Source organism: Dasypus novemcinctus, chromosome 3 (assembly GCF_030445035.2).
Source record: "Dasypus novemcinctus isolate mDasNov1 chromosome 3, mDasNov1.1.hap2, whole genome shotgun sequence".
NCBI lineage: Eukaryota > Metazoa > Chordata > Mammalia > Cingulata > Dasypodidae > Dasypus > Dasypus novemcinctus.
The window spans coordinates 6076363-6091322 of NC_080675.1; the positions used below are offsets into that span (position 1 = coordinate 6076363).

A 14960-nucleotide genomic window follows, 5' to 3' on the forward strand; every position below is an offset into this window, starting at 1 on the left:
CTTTACCAAGTACTCACAATGTGCCAGGTGCCATTCTAGGAGCTAGAAGTCAGCAAACAAACGAGACAGATATCTCTACCCTCAAAGAGCTCACTTTGAGTGGAGGGAGAAGACAAATAAATCGACAGTATGATGGTGACAACAAATGCTACGGAGAGGGAAAAGGTAGCAGAGGGGACTAATGAATGCCAGGAATGGTTGGTAGGGTGGTCAGGGAAGGCCTTCCTGGGAAAGTGGCAATTGAGCAGAGCCCTGGAGGTGGAGGAAGCAAGGGTAAGAGAGAAAACTGGGATGAGAGCATTCGGGCAGAAGGAGCAGCACATGCAAAGATCCTGAGGCAGGAGAGTGCAGCTGTGTTCAAGGAACGGCAAAGGCGCCAGTGGGGAGGAGATGATGAGAGGAACCAGAGGAAGGCTGTGTAGCCTTGGGGCCATCGCAGGGACCCTGGTTTTTACGGCGAGTGGGAGGGGAGCCCGGCCCAGAGGGGTGACACATTTGACCTTCAATGCAGCAGACCACTCTGGCTGCTGCTTGAGAACACACAGGGAGTAAAAGGACAGCCAGGCAATGCCACAGTTTTCTAAGAAGAGACGGTGGTGGCTTTGACTGGAGGTACGACAGCGGAGGTGAGAGACGTGGTGGGATTCTCGACATCTTGAAGGTGGAGCAGCAGTATTTGCTGGTGGATTTGATGTGGTACATGACAGGAAGTGCAGAGACAGAGGGGATTCTGGTTTTATGGCTGAACAATTAGAAGGACAGAGGTGCTGTTGTTTTTGAGTCAGTGAAGGCGATGGAAACAGCAGGTTGTGAAGAAGGATGGGGACGGAAATTACTTCTCTATGTGACTGAACATGACCAGACTTGAAGCCCCAGTGGGAACACGGTCTCGAAGAAGCCTTCTGCATCAGAGTGAAAATACTCAAACCCTTGGAATGCCCGCCCCTACACACCTGCACTCACATGCACACCTACAAACTTGCACACACACACACAAACTCGTGTGTGCACACACATATGCACACCTACATATACACACACAAACTCACACACACATAGAGTGCTTCTCTGCACCAGAGTTCTCTATATCCATGTGTCACTCCCTGGACTGGCCCAAGTCTGATTCATTTTATATTGCCCGTAACATTTGCACACAGTAGGTATTCAATAAATATTTTAGTAATATGCTGCATAGAAATGCATCTAGGACATCTTCATAGTTTAACAACTCAATGATGTTCTTGCAAACATCTAAAAATTATGCTCAGTGCTGATGAAATATCAAGTGGCAATTATTCCACGTGAGGGTCCTAAATATAGATGCTAACCTGCCCCCAAGTATTCATATCATTTGGGTAAGCGCTCCTCCAGAAAGGCCAAGCGAGGCGATGGGCATTTGTTTACCTTGCCGGTCCTTATATCCCAAGCTTTGATTTCAGGGCTGAAGCCTCCACATAGAAAAAGACTGTGGTCTTTTGGGTGAAATTTCAAGGCAGTGATCCTAAAGTCACTCTGACCACTAAACAGCTGGGTTCCTACAACAGAAAAAGAGAAGAGAGGGTTAGAAAATACCCAGGCCACCAAGGGGTGTCAGTATGAAGCCCGAGGGCAAACTCAACCCACGTGGCCCCAAGGTGGCCCAATGGAGACTTTCTGGAAACAGCAGCAGTAATATTTGCCCCTATTCTCTGGCTGGCCCCACCCCCGATGAGCTGAAGCTAGACAGACTGGATCCTTGAACGCCACCTTTTATGTGTCTGAAGGTGTGACACATACAAACACATTTAAACAGCACAGCAGCCCTAAGCCTACTTTGCAGTTTGCAGTTGAAAAGACAAGGCTCAGGGAGGGGAGGTGACATTTCCAAAGCCACACAGTTAATACAGTAGATTATTTATCTGGGAGTCTAAAAACCAAAAGCAGGATTGCTCCGAAGTGATTTATTTTTTTTAGGATAAGCCATCTGACAGTCGTGCTGTTATAATAACCGAAGCTTGATGGGAGATAGAAGGTGGCAGGTAGTGGTGGTAAGAGACAGACTGTGGTGTCACAGAGGACAAGCCGGGGAGCGCACAGGTTGGCGTGGACTATTGGGGGTCTGGCTGGTTCTATAGGACTCAAGGCAATCCTTGCCCTTACATGACCGACACAAAATTGTCATAAAGCACTGAAGTGCACTGTGCAAATGTTGTGTGTGGGGGTGTATGTTATTATACACACAGGGTGAAAACATCTTTTTTAGCATAATCATCTTTAATTCTTTTTCATGTTTATTTATGCATTTGCTTTTCCTCCTGCCCACCTCCACTATGATCTCTAAAGGGAAGCTACACAAACTTCAGAAGCATCGCCAACTGGGAACAGGTCTCCTGCCCTGAGCACAGGACATGGAGCTCAGTCCAGGCATGCTGGGCTCCAGTGTTGCACATGCACCCCAGGGCTGGGCCGTCGTGCCAGGGCTATGCCCTCTGCCCCCGGAACGTGGCTCCTCCCACATATTCTGCCAACGACAAACATGAAGGGGCTTCCCTCAGAGGTATCAAAAGGGACTCCCATGGCCCAGAGGAGGCCCCCCGGACGGAGGTGGTAGGCAGCTTAGAACACAAGACGCTGGCGGCCAAGGAGACCCACACAACGCCAAGATCTCCAGCATCATCTCCCCCTGCAGGCACCCAGGAAGCAATGTTGGCTTATTCAATTCGGAGAGCTCTTTCTGAAGCTTGCCCAGCTTTGTGCCCTGTGGCCCTCCAGCCGCTCATTCAGGGCTCTGGCAGCTCGCCAGGTGAGGAAATGAAAGTCGGCCCTCAGCACTCACAGAGGGGGCAGGGGGCAGTTGGCTAGACCTGTGGTTTCCAACACACGTGGCCTGACAGCACATCAGTGGAAAGCCGATCACCAACATACGTAAACCTGTTTATAAACAATATAATACAGTTCTGTTCTCATATATTATGAATGTTAAATCAAATACCAAAAATAGAACATTTTAAAGGATACGAATAAAATTGCCAGTATTTTTAAATACATTTTAAAATATTATTAAGAGTATAAACGAACCTCTTCGAAATCATTAAAAAGTATATTATAACATTTTTAGTGAGAGCAACAGGATTGAACATACTTTAATGTGGTTTTTGTTTCAACTAGGTCATGGACTCACTGAAGATAGAAAATTGTAGTGATAGTGGCACAGGCTTTAGAGTTCTTGGGTGTGGCTCTGTGACTCTGTACAAGTGACTTAAATGTCAGTTTTCTCTCACTTTTTTTTAAACTTTACAAGTACTACCCCATCCCCATCCCCTCTAATCTGGGTTCTCTCTGTGAATTTGCTATTTCTAGACATCCCTTCCAAGTGACATCATACAATATTTGTCCTTGTATGTCTTATTTCACTGGGCAGCTCAAAAGTTCATTCTTTCATAAGGTTGAATAACATAACGTGTGCATGTACCCCATTTTGCTTATCCATTTGTTTGTTGGTGGGCACTTGGGTCATTTCTGTATTTTGGCTATTGTAATTAATGCTGCTATAAACATAAGTGTACGGGTGTCTGCTGAGACCTTGTTTTCACTTCCTCTGAGTGTATTCCTAGAAGTGAAACTTCCTAGTCATATGGTAATTCTACGTTTAACTTTTTTGAGGAACTGCCATTTTGCTTTCCACAGTGCCTGCACCATTTTACACTCCCACGGCAGCGGACTAGAGTTCCAGTTTCTTCACCTCCCTTTAAAGCCTGCTATTTTCTGGCTGTTGTTGTTGCTGCTTAAATAATAACAGCCATCCTTGCAGGGCATGAAGTGGTATCTTACTGCGGTTTTGATTTGCTTCTCCCTAACGGCTAATGATGTTGAGCATCTTTTCAGGTGCTTTTTGGCCATCTGTATATCTCATCTTTGGAGAAAGGTCTGTTCAAGTCCTTTGCCTATTTTTTTATTAGCTTGCCTTTTTGCTGTTGCATTGTAAAAATTCTTTTTATATTCATGATATTAAGCCCTTATCCAATACATAATTTGAAACTATTTTCTCCCATTCAGTAGGTTACCTTTTCATTTTCTTGATAATTTCCTTTGATGCTCAGCACCTTAAAATTTTGATGAAATCAAATGTGTCCAGCCTTTCTCAAGTTGCTCGTGCTTCTGACATCACACCTAAGAATTTATGGACAAATCCCACGTCATGAAGATTTGACCCTACGTTATCTTCTAAGAGTTTCATAGTTTTAGCTTTTATATTTAGGTTCTTGATCCACTTTGAGTTGAAACTTGTATATGGAATGAGGTAGGGGTCTCCATTCTTTTGGACATGAATATCCAGTTTTTCCAGTAGGATTTGTTGAAGACGATTCTTTCCTCACTGCACGTGCTTAGCACTCTTGTCAAAAATGACTGGCCATAGATATATGGGTCTTTTTCTGAACTTTCAAGTATGTTCCATTAGTCTATTTGTCTATCTTCATGCCAAGACCACATTGTTTTGATTACTGTAGCTTTGTGGTGCAATTTCAAATCAGGAAGTATAAGTTCTCCAACTTCGTTCTTCCTTTTCAAAAGTATTTTGGCTATTCAGGGCCCCTTGAATTCCATATGAATTTGAGAATCAATTTTTCCATTTCTGTTTAAAAAAAAAAAGGCTCCTGGAAATTTTACAGGGATTGCATTGAATTTGCATATTGCTTTAGGTAATTTTTTTTTTTAAGATTTATTTATTTATTTCTCTCCCCTCCCCCCGCCCAGCCCCAGTTGTCTGTTCTCTGTGTCTATTCACTGCGTGTTCTTTGTCTGCTTCTGTTGTCAGTGGCACAGGAATCTGTGTCTCTTTTTGTTGCGTCATCTTGCTGCGTCAGCTCTCAGTGTGTGCGGCACCATTCCTGGGCAGGCTGCACTTTCTTTCGCACTGGGCGGCTCTCCTTGCACGTGGGGCTCCTCTACATGGGGGACACCCCTGCGTGGCAGGGCACTCCTTGCATGCTTCAGCACTGAGCATGGGCCAGCTCCACACGGGTCAAGGAGGCTTGGGGTTTGAACCGCGGAACTCCCATGTGGTAGGCGGACGCCCTAACCACTGGGCCAAGTCTGCTTCCCGCTTTAGGTAATACTGACATCTTAACAACACTAACTCTTCCAATCTGTGGGCATGGGCACAGCTCGCCATTTATTTAGGTCTTCAATCTCTTTTCAGCAGCGTTTTGTAGTTTTCAAGTCTTTTGCATCCTTGGCTAAATTTTATTTTTTAGATGTTATTGAAAATGGAATGATTTTCTTAACATCCTCTTCAGATGGTTCATTGCTGGTGTGTCTTTCTTATCACTTTAATGCGATTCGTGATTGGAAAGTCTGGTTTGAGGTTCTGACTTGTCACTGAACCACTGTCAGAGCTGGTAGAACTTCCTCCCAGTTACACGGGCCCAAACAGAGGGCGCTCACCACTGACGACAGGCAGGCATTTCCCACTTTCAGCCACCAGCGAGGCCAAGGATTCTGTGGAAATAGTGCCGGTAAAGCTCCATTTCCCTTGATGTCAACTAATCAGAAGGTACTGCATTTTCATATTTTTAACACACCAATTCAAAATCCATTGAGGTTTTCATTTAAAAGATTTTTATACAGATTAGAAAACCACTGTTCTCAGATTAAGGGTGCAGATAGTAAAGTTTTTAATAGGTGACACATTGTTTTTGGCAACATAAATCACACAACGATGGAAACAATTAAAAACATCTGTCTTCCAAATGTTCTCACCACAGTACAAATTCTTGAAAAGCAGTTACTCTCTTAATCTTTGCTAAAGCATTGCCTTTATCTTGATGGGTAAAGTTGCTTTAAAATATATATATATGTATGTATACACACACACACCCCTTCTACAGGCCTATAGCTGACAGACACTTGTCACTAGAGAAAATTTTGGAAATACCCGACTTTTAGTAAATGAAGAATCTGTACCTCTTTAAATTCAACAAGCCCTTTATTTTTCTATAAGATGCAATGCATCCTAATTTTTTCAGGCATCCTACTTTATTGCACATTTTTTCAAGAGCCAACCACTTCAGGTCATATCCAGAATGTAAACAACCTCCTAGCCCACCCTGAAGGAATGTTGCACAGCCATTTTTTAAAACTCCCACCCCCACTTGCTGCCTGCACTCATTGTCCACTCTCGCTGCCCGTTCGCTGCGCATTCTTCTGCATCTGCCTGTCTTCTCTTCTCGTCTTCTCTTTAGGAGACACTGGGAACTGATCCTGGGGCCTCCAACATGGGAGAAACACTCAGTGGCTTAAGCCACCTCAGCTCCCTGGTCTGCTGAGCCTCTCAGTTTCTCCTCTGCGTCTCCCTTTGTTGCGTCATCTTGCTGCGCCAGCGCTCTGTGGCACAAGCCGGCTTGCTTTCACCAGGAGGTCCTGGGAATCAAGTCCTGGACCTCCTATATGGTAGACGGGAGCCCAATCACTTGAGCCACATCCACTTCCCTGCACGACTATTTAAAACCAGACTCACCAACAGTGCTCTGAGGCACGATGGGCAAAGCCTGTGATACCCGTCCTTGAATTACAAGAGTGTGAACTAGAACTCGATACAGACAAAGCCTGGGAAGAGCGTCACCACCACGACACAAGCTGTTCCAGGGATAGCAAGAGAACTCGGAATTACACCAGCTTTCGGTTATGAAATTTTTTTCTAGTAAATACCCTTTTTAAAGCACCAGGGAAAGGAGCAGGATGAAGTGCTCTGGCTGCTCTGTCCTTCCCTGAGCACAGCCAAAAAGCAGCACCTTCAAGGAAACAAAAACGGCTTCTGGGTAAATTAATCTACCTGGGAAGCTGGTATTTTTCTAGCTTACTTTCCTTCTCCTTTCCTGAAACTCTTCAGGAACCCGAGCTCTTCCTCCCCTTTACAGCTAGAGCCAGAGATACCCGTCTGACAGATGCTGACATGCCCTACTACCAAATCCCCCCGCCTGGAGAAGATGAGCAGAGGGGCTGCAGCCCCTCAGTCTCAGCAGGCTGAGCTCATTTCAGGGACTCGGGGGCACCTGCTGGGGGCACCCAGTTACCGGGCATTGTACCTGCAGCCTTGGCATGCTCACTTCAGCTAAGGGGCTGAGGGCCACGCAGCCCCTACCACTCCAAGAGGGGCTGGGAGGGTCAGGAGCCCTTTCCCAGTGGAGACGGCCACGCCCATGGCCAGGCACATCCGTGGACGGCTTCCTGCTCACTCGGAATTCACTGCCAATCCTTGGGACCAAGAGGACAAACTAGCTTGCCTGGAAAAAGTTTTTTCCCTGTTTCTTAGACCACAGCATACAGCGATATGCTTAATTTCAGAAATGGCGGGAAACGATCCACACATTTCTTTCAAAAAGTGCAGTAAGACAGCCTTGGGGAAGAGGATGTGGCTGGAGCAACTGGGCACCTGCCTACCATAGGGGAGGTCCTGAGTTTGGTTCCCAGTGCCTCCTATGAAGATGAGCAAGACAGCAAGCTGACGAGATGAGCTGGTGTGGCGAGCTGACACTCTAAAAAGATACCACGAGATGACGTAACAAGGAAACAATGAGAAACACAACGATCAGGAGCAGAGGTGGCTCAAGCGATTAGGGGCCTCCTTCCCACATGGGAGGTTCCAGGTTCAGTTCCCAGTGCCTCCTTAAAAGAAGACGAGCAGACACGGAGAGCACACAATGAGCAGACAGCGAGCGCAAACAAGTGTGTGTGGGGGGGGAGGGGGGGAATAAATAAATAAATCTTAAAAAAAAAAAAGTCTTGAGAAGAAAAGTGAAAGTTGAATTGCTAAATGACAACAATTGAGTTTTTTCTTCTAAAAGCAAAAGAGAGGTCTTTCTGAATGTGTTATTCTTCTTCATTTCCCTAAAGAGTTTGAGAGAATCTGTCTTTTAGGCACAGGCAAATATTGGAGATATTGCAGGGTCAGTTTCAGACCACTGCAATAAAACTATCCTGCCATAAAGCAAGTCACGTGAATTTTTTTGGCTTCCCAGGTGTATTAGGCATCCAAAGGGTTGCTGGTACAAAATACCAGAAATCAGTTGGTTTTTATAAAGGGTCTTTATATGGGGTGGGAGCTTACAGATACCAGGCCATAAAGCATAAGTTACTTCCCTCACCAAAGTCTATTTTCATGTGTTGGAGCAAGATGGCTGCTGACGTCTGCGAGGGTTCGGGCTTCCTGGGTTCCTCTCTTCCCAGGTCTTGCTTCTCTCTGGGCTCGGGTCCTGTTTTCTCCACAAGGTCTGCTGTAGACTATCAGGCAAACGGCTCTGTCTCTCTCCCCAGGGTTTCTGCCGTGTCTAAGGAGCCATCTCTATTCCTCTGTGTTCTTCTCCTGACTCAGGTCCTCTCTTCCTGGGACTTACTTCTCTTTCCTCTATGTGGCTCCAGCTTAAGACTCCAGCAGCGGTGCTCAGAGATGTATTCACCAAATGCAATGAATATTGCATGATGATGGAGGAGATTGTTGTTATGGGGGGAGAAGTGGGTGAAGGGGGTGGGGGGTATATGGGGACCTCATTTTTTTTAATGTAATATTAAAAAAATAAAGACCAAAAAAATCTAAAAAAAAAGACTCCAGCATCAAACTCCAACATCAAAACTCCAAAATCGGGAAGTGGACTTGGCCCAGTGGATAGGGTGTCCGTCTACCACATGGGAGGTCTGCAGTTCAAACCCTGGGCCTCCTTGACCTGCGTGGAGCTGACCCATGTGCAGTGCTGATGCGCGCAAGGAGTGCCCTGCCACACAGGGGTGTCTCTTCATAGGGGAGCCCCACGCGCAAGGAGTGCCCCCAGTAAGGACAGCCACCCAGCGCGAAAGAAAGCACAGCCTGCCCAGGAATGGCACCGCCCACACGGACAGCTGACACAACAAGATGATGCATCAAAAAGAAACACAGATTCCTGTGCCGCTGACAACAACAGAAGCAGACAAAGAAGAACATGCAGCAAATAGACACAGAGAACAGACAACTGGGGCGGGGGGGAGGAAAGAGAAATAAATAAATAAATCTTAAAAAAAAAAAAAATTCCCAACATCAAAATCTTCCAACTCTGTCCTTTGCCATGCCTTTTATCTGTGAGTCCCTACCTCTTGGTGTCTCTTTTGTCTTCTAAAAGCAAAAGAGATGTCTTTCTGAATGTGCTTTTCTTCTTCATTCTCCTAAAGAGATTGAGAGAATCTGTCTTTTAGGTACAGGCAAACCTTGGAGATATGGCAGGGTCAGATATATTGGGCCCTACTGACGTGGTCCAATCAAAGCCCTAATCATAATTTAATCATGCCCAGGTACAGACCAGTTTACAAACATCATCCAATATCTATTTTTGGAATTCATAACTATATCAAACTGCTACACCAGGGCACATAACAGTCATGTCCATACTATTCGGTAGTCTCTGAACTGAGCAGTAGCCTTGGGTCTAAAAAAGAACTATGTGCACACCTTAATTAAAACGTGACACAGAGACACAATGCGAGCACATGCTCTTGGAAAAAAGGTGCTGATATAATTGCTTGACTCAATACAGGATTGTCACAAACCTTCCATTTGTAAAACACGTAACATCGACAGCACAATAAAGCAAAGTACAATAAACAAAGTATGCCAGCACAAAAATTTTTCCATTTTGAAGGCACGATGTAGATTACACATTTTTCCTGTTTCACTTGGAACTAGTCTTTTACTATTTTTTGTTAAAACGGTCCAAACCTAATTTTTTAAAAAAATTTTTCTTATTTCTCCCACCTCCATCATTGTTTGTGCTGTCTGCTCTCTGTGTCTATTCATTGCGTGCTCTCCATGTCTCCTCATCTTCTTTTTTAGGAGGCACCAGAAACCACACCCAGGACCTACCATGTGGGAGAGAGGCATGCAATAGCTTGTGCCACATCCACTCCCAGCTTGCTGTGTCTCTCGTTGTGTCTCCTCATTACGTCATCTCATCACATTAACTCACTGTCCTACTCGTCTTGTTTAGGAGGTACCAGAAAGAATGTTTTTCATGAGGTACCTGGAAGCTTATTAAAAACCAGAAACCAAACTTGGGATCTCCCAAGTGGTAGGTGGGCGCCCAATGGCTTGAGCCACATCTACGTTCCTAAAGTTTTAATAAGCTTCCAGGTACCTCATGAAAAACATTCAGAGGAGAATCCTACTGGGTAAGGCAGTCTAGATCAGGACCTTGGGTCGGGAACCAGGGTCACGCCATCTTCGTCTCGCCCGATGGAGAGGCAGGAGGCGGTGGAGCGGGGGGCGACGAGCCCACAGACCCGGTTCCTACCCCAGCTCTACCACTTCCAGTGCAGGGACCGCGGGCAGGCTTCCCGCCCTCACCAGTAAACGCAAGGCCGTCGTGAGAGCACAGTGCAATGTGGCACTCAAAGCCACCAGCGTACAGATGCTATTGTACCCTGAAAACTTAGCCCCCGATGAGTCAACTCGGCCTTGGGTAAATGAAAAGCTAAAACCAGGATAAAAGTTTTTAATAGCAAGAACCTTGGGAGATGGATGGTTTTTGAGCGATTGTCATGAGGCTTTGAGAATACAACGCACTGGGCTGGCCTTTCCATTTTGTTAAATAGATACAGATAAAGGCTGGAAAATATTTATCAGTAAAAGATCTTGAATGTGAACATGAGCCGCCTTGGAGGTGACGGTCCTTTCTTGTCAGATTTGCTCTTACTCCGTACCTTTTCATAAATGGAGTAGTTTGTTTATCAGACACAGGGCTGGGTACTGCTTCTCTAAGCACGATGGCTGGTTGTTACACAACCTTTAACTTTCCGATATCATACTTGATTATCCATTTGTGACAGAAAGTTCTACGTATCCACTGCATGTTTTTTATAAGAAATTGAGTTTTGAAATGTTTAATCCACTAACCCTGACTTTATTGATCCTGGTATAATGAACTCAATCAGTATAAAAACTGTTCATATCCTCTTGGAGCTTAGAAAAACCACTTCTAGAGAGGTCTTGAATCAATAACAATACAAATAAGAAGCCAACTGTCGTTAAAGTATGGAAGCGTTTTTAAAACATCACGCAGAAACTCAGTTGGTTCTCTTGACACCACAGGACAGGGCGCCCTTCCTTTCTCAGGTGACCATCCACGTGGCCGGGGCAGCACATTCTGCCCACCACAAGGCCCCCCACTCCTCAGGGGCCCCAGGGCCACACAGCTCCAGCCTCTCAGCATGGCTGGCACGCAGCCTTGTTGCTGGCCTGTAGGACACATGAGCTACAGGTCAAATGGAACCAAAACTATGGGTGCCCAAGAAAGAGAAGAGAAGTTCACGCCCTGTCCCTCAGGGAGCTCTGACAACACTTTGCCAAGTGACACAGGCCCCGGGGGTGGAGACTGACATCTGTCCCAGGCTTGCTGCCCCAAGGCCTGCGGAGCTTGCCCACGCCCACTGGACCCCTCGGTGGTAGGTGTGATTGGCCCATTTCACAGCTGGGGAAGTGGAGGCTCAGAGAGGTGACGGCTGGCGCCCAGGGTCACACGAGTGGACCAGGCCGGGGTCGAGGCTGGACCACTCTTGTCCAGAGCCCAGCTCTCTGCTGCCCCCCTCGCGTGGTCGCCAGTAAAGGTGACCCTCCCTCTCCCTGCTCTGCATGCATACCCACAGGCTCCCTCCCGCACGGGCAGGAAACACGCTGGCCGGGGCGCGCTCCTGCAGTTGCAGCCTGGTGGTCAAGCCTGTGCTCCAGGCAGGAGGCACGTGACTCACCCGCTGGGCTCGACATGGCTCCGCTCGCCCTCTGGGAGGTGGGCAGCCAGCTGTAAACGTAACCACCCTGACTCAAAGTTCACGGGAAGAGGCGCTTCCTACCTCTCAAAGCGCACTCCGAGGGCCAGAGGCAGCAGCCACCTTGGCAGTCCGGGCAGCGCCCTCAGGGGCCCGGGTGGGTGCCAAGCAGCCACCTGGCACCGGGCCCTGGAAGCTGGGGGCGTGGGCCCACACGGCAGACCTGCAGGAGCCGCGGTGTCCTCACTCACAGGATCGGAACAACAAGCCTTGCCTTAAAGGTTGTTGGGCGACTTAGAAATAACATAGGGAAGAGCCAGCAAGGCCCGGGAAAAGGACAGGGCCAAGGTCCCCAAGCGGCCACCGCAGGGGCAGTGGCCACGGAAGAAACAGCAATTGCCACGGGAATTCTTCTGTGCCACGTTCACGGCTGCTTTTATTTAATTATCCAGACCAGATGGAGGACTACCTAGAAACGAATCCCCCACTGTGCAAGGTCAAGTGCTGGCTTTGGGGGGCTCACACATCATGACCAGGCAAGGGGGGTCACGGGGCTGCCTGAGGCTGCCGGGACAGCGGGGCAGGGCAGGGGGAAGGAGTCCGGAAACCCCCGGGAAGGGAAGCTGGCGGCTGCGAGGCTTTCCACTGGGCACTTAGGTTTATGTTCTGAATTTTAAACCATGGGAATATACTACCTATTTAAAACAGAAGGGAAAAAAAGTAAAAACCCTCACCCCTGGAAATTTCTCCACGGTTGGGTTCTGCCGTCCCCGAAAGCAGCAGGTGGAGGGCGCCAGGGAGAACCTGCCGGGGTGGCGGGCGGCGCGCAGACATCCAGACACAGGGACGTCGTGATGGCCGGCCTCAGGGGGCAGGCTGGGAACTTGGGCTCCCGTGAGCTGGGTTTGCATCCCTACACATTCTCCTCATTGCACTTTGTATGTGTTTTCCTAAGTCCACCTTTCATATTTCATAAGTTTATAGTTCTCAGGTGAGGGTGTCACAGTGGGGTAGCCCCCGGGTGCATGGAAGGAGGACGAATTTGACCCAGATTCAAATCCTGGCTCTGCTGCTCAGCAGCCAGGTGGCCTGGACTCGGCGCCCAGGTTCCCGTGACTGCAAAGTGGGCACAGCCCGAGCCCCGGGGCCTGGAGAGCTGGGCGGGGCGGCGCAGGCCGGAAGTGAGGGCCCCAGGAAAACTGGCCCACCACAAGGCTCGGGAAACACAGGCCCTGCTTCCTCCCGAGGAGCCGCCGCGCTGGGAGCAGCCGCCAGGCAAGATGCGTGACGTGTAAATTGAGGCAGTTGACATCTCTTTAAAACTCAACCTGCTCTTTCTAAATCGCCCAGGGGAGGAAGGCAGGCAGGTGGGTGTGTGGGGAACCCAAGGCTGGCCACGTGCTGGGGACTGTGGGTGCCGGGCAATGGGCTTAGGGGTTCGTTTACTCATTTCTCTGCTGTTGTATGTTTGGAATTTTCCAGTATTATTACTATTTTTTTAATAAATCAATGTTATTGATACACAGTAATTAAGTATATAATTCACCCAAAACATGCAATCAGTGGTATTTGCTATACATAGCTGTGCATTCATCACTTCAGCCATTTATTAGAGCATTTTCATTATTTCAATAATAATAACTTTTTTAAAAAGACAAGAAGAGTTTTGAAAAAAAGTTCTCAACTTGCAAATCAGGTGGATCCCATCAGCTTACTTGTAACTTGGTTTTCTGGAACTCAGAACTTCCCTTTCAGACAGCAAACCCACCACAAAGCATGTTTAGGCTCCAGGGTCAGTCAATAAAGTTTGTCTTCATGAAGAAGGGAAACAGATTTCATTGTGATTGCACACACACATACATACACACACATATACCCGAGAAAACATCAGCACTGTCAAAATGGTGGCAACAAATAAAATAATCCTGGGGATTAAAAATTACCCTTCATTTATCCAGAGGGCTGGCAGGAGCTTAATTAGAGGAGGAGGACATGGTAGCGGGCGGCAGTTGTGGGGATGTGGAGTGGCCCTTCCGGCGCTTTCACAAATTTTAGATAAGGCGGCTGGTGGGTTCTGTTAATGAGTTGAGTAACGACTGACATAACGTCCAGTGCGAGGACGAGCCTCGCTCCGGCCAGGTCGAGGCAGGAGAGGAAAGCTCTTCCTAGAGGGAGGCCTGTGGCTGGATCGTGGGGCATGTGGACATATCTCAATAAACCTGCTGGAAAATAAATAAACAAACATGCAAGAAGAGCCAGAAATAGCAGCTGCGTACGGCAGGGGAAGCACAGAGACTGAGAGATGAGGATTTTCTTGTTTGCTTCTTTATTATTATTATTACTAGAATAATGAAAATGCTCTAATAAGGATTGAAGTGATGAATGCACAGCTATGTGATTATACCAAATACCATCGATGGTACACTTTGAATGAATTGTACACTTTATTAATATGTATTGGTAAAATTGATTTGTTTGAAAAAAAAGAGGAAGTTTGTTCCTCCCTGCAACTGGACACAGGGCCGGGTGGACTCAGGAAAGAGACCCAGGTGCCAGGGCCGAGAGCGGGGTGTGTGTGGGGACACCTCCTCGGGCTCCGTTTCCGGGCCTGCGAGGGCTGAAGGCCAGACAGCGACAGCACCTCAAGTGCTGCACCCTCAGGAGCTCCGGAACGCGCCCGCCGGCCACAGGCCTGCGCAGGCCAGCGCCGGACGCCGTGCCCTCCGGGGCTCCACAGGCACGAAGGGCACTGAGCCAGCCTCTGCGGGTCCTGGGCACACCTGCGCCCCGGAGGCCGACAGCCGGAGAACGGAGCCCTCTCCCGCCCTTTTCCACAGCCCTGAGAACGGGTGGTTCCACCGCTCACCCTGCCTTCTCAGGCCGCGTGCTCTAAGATCACGAGGACTGACGCGCGTCCAGCCGGAGCGACGGTGGTCAGCGGCTGGAGAAGCACCTTCAGCCCGTCCTTCTCCCAGAGGACGGGTGAGGATGGGTGGGGGGCGCCCCTCCCCCAGGCCCACGTTGTCACAGGCAGGTGACGGCGGCGGCGGGCGAAGCAGGCTGACCAGAGTCTGGATCACCCAACAGCCTGGGCTCGGGTTCCGGGTCCCCTCCCAGGGGAGGGGGTGACTACGCAACGTCTGTGAACGGCCTCCCATGCATTCACTCACCCCCTGGAAGACGCCAGGGCCCGGCCC

General features: G+C 48.3%; 1 protein-coding gene across 3 annotated transcripts in view; it reads right to left on the bottom strand.

The window, feature by feature from the left end:
* WDR25 (WD repeat domain 25) overlaps window positions 1–14960 on the bottom strand; it is a 150177-nt gene that overhangs the window by 39393 nt on the left and 95824 nt on the right. For all 3 annotated transcript variants that reach the window (XM_058291656.1, XM_058291651.2, XM_058291646.2), the window contains exon 4: window positions 1405–1535. In XM_058291656.1, coding sequence (XP_058147639.1) covers window positions 1405–1535 — 131 coding nt within the window. The remainder of the gene's footprint in view (window positions 1–1404; window positions 1536–14960) is intronic.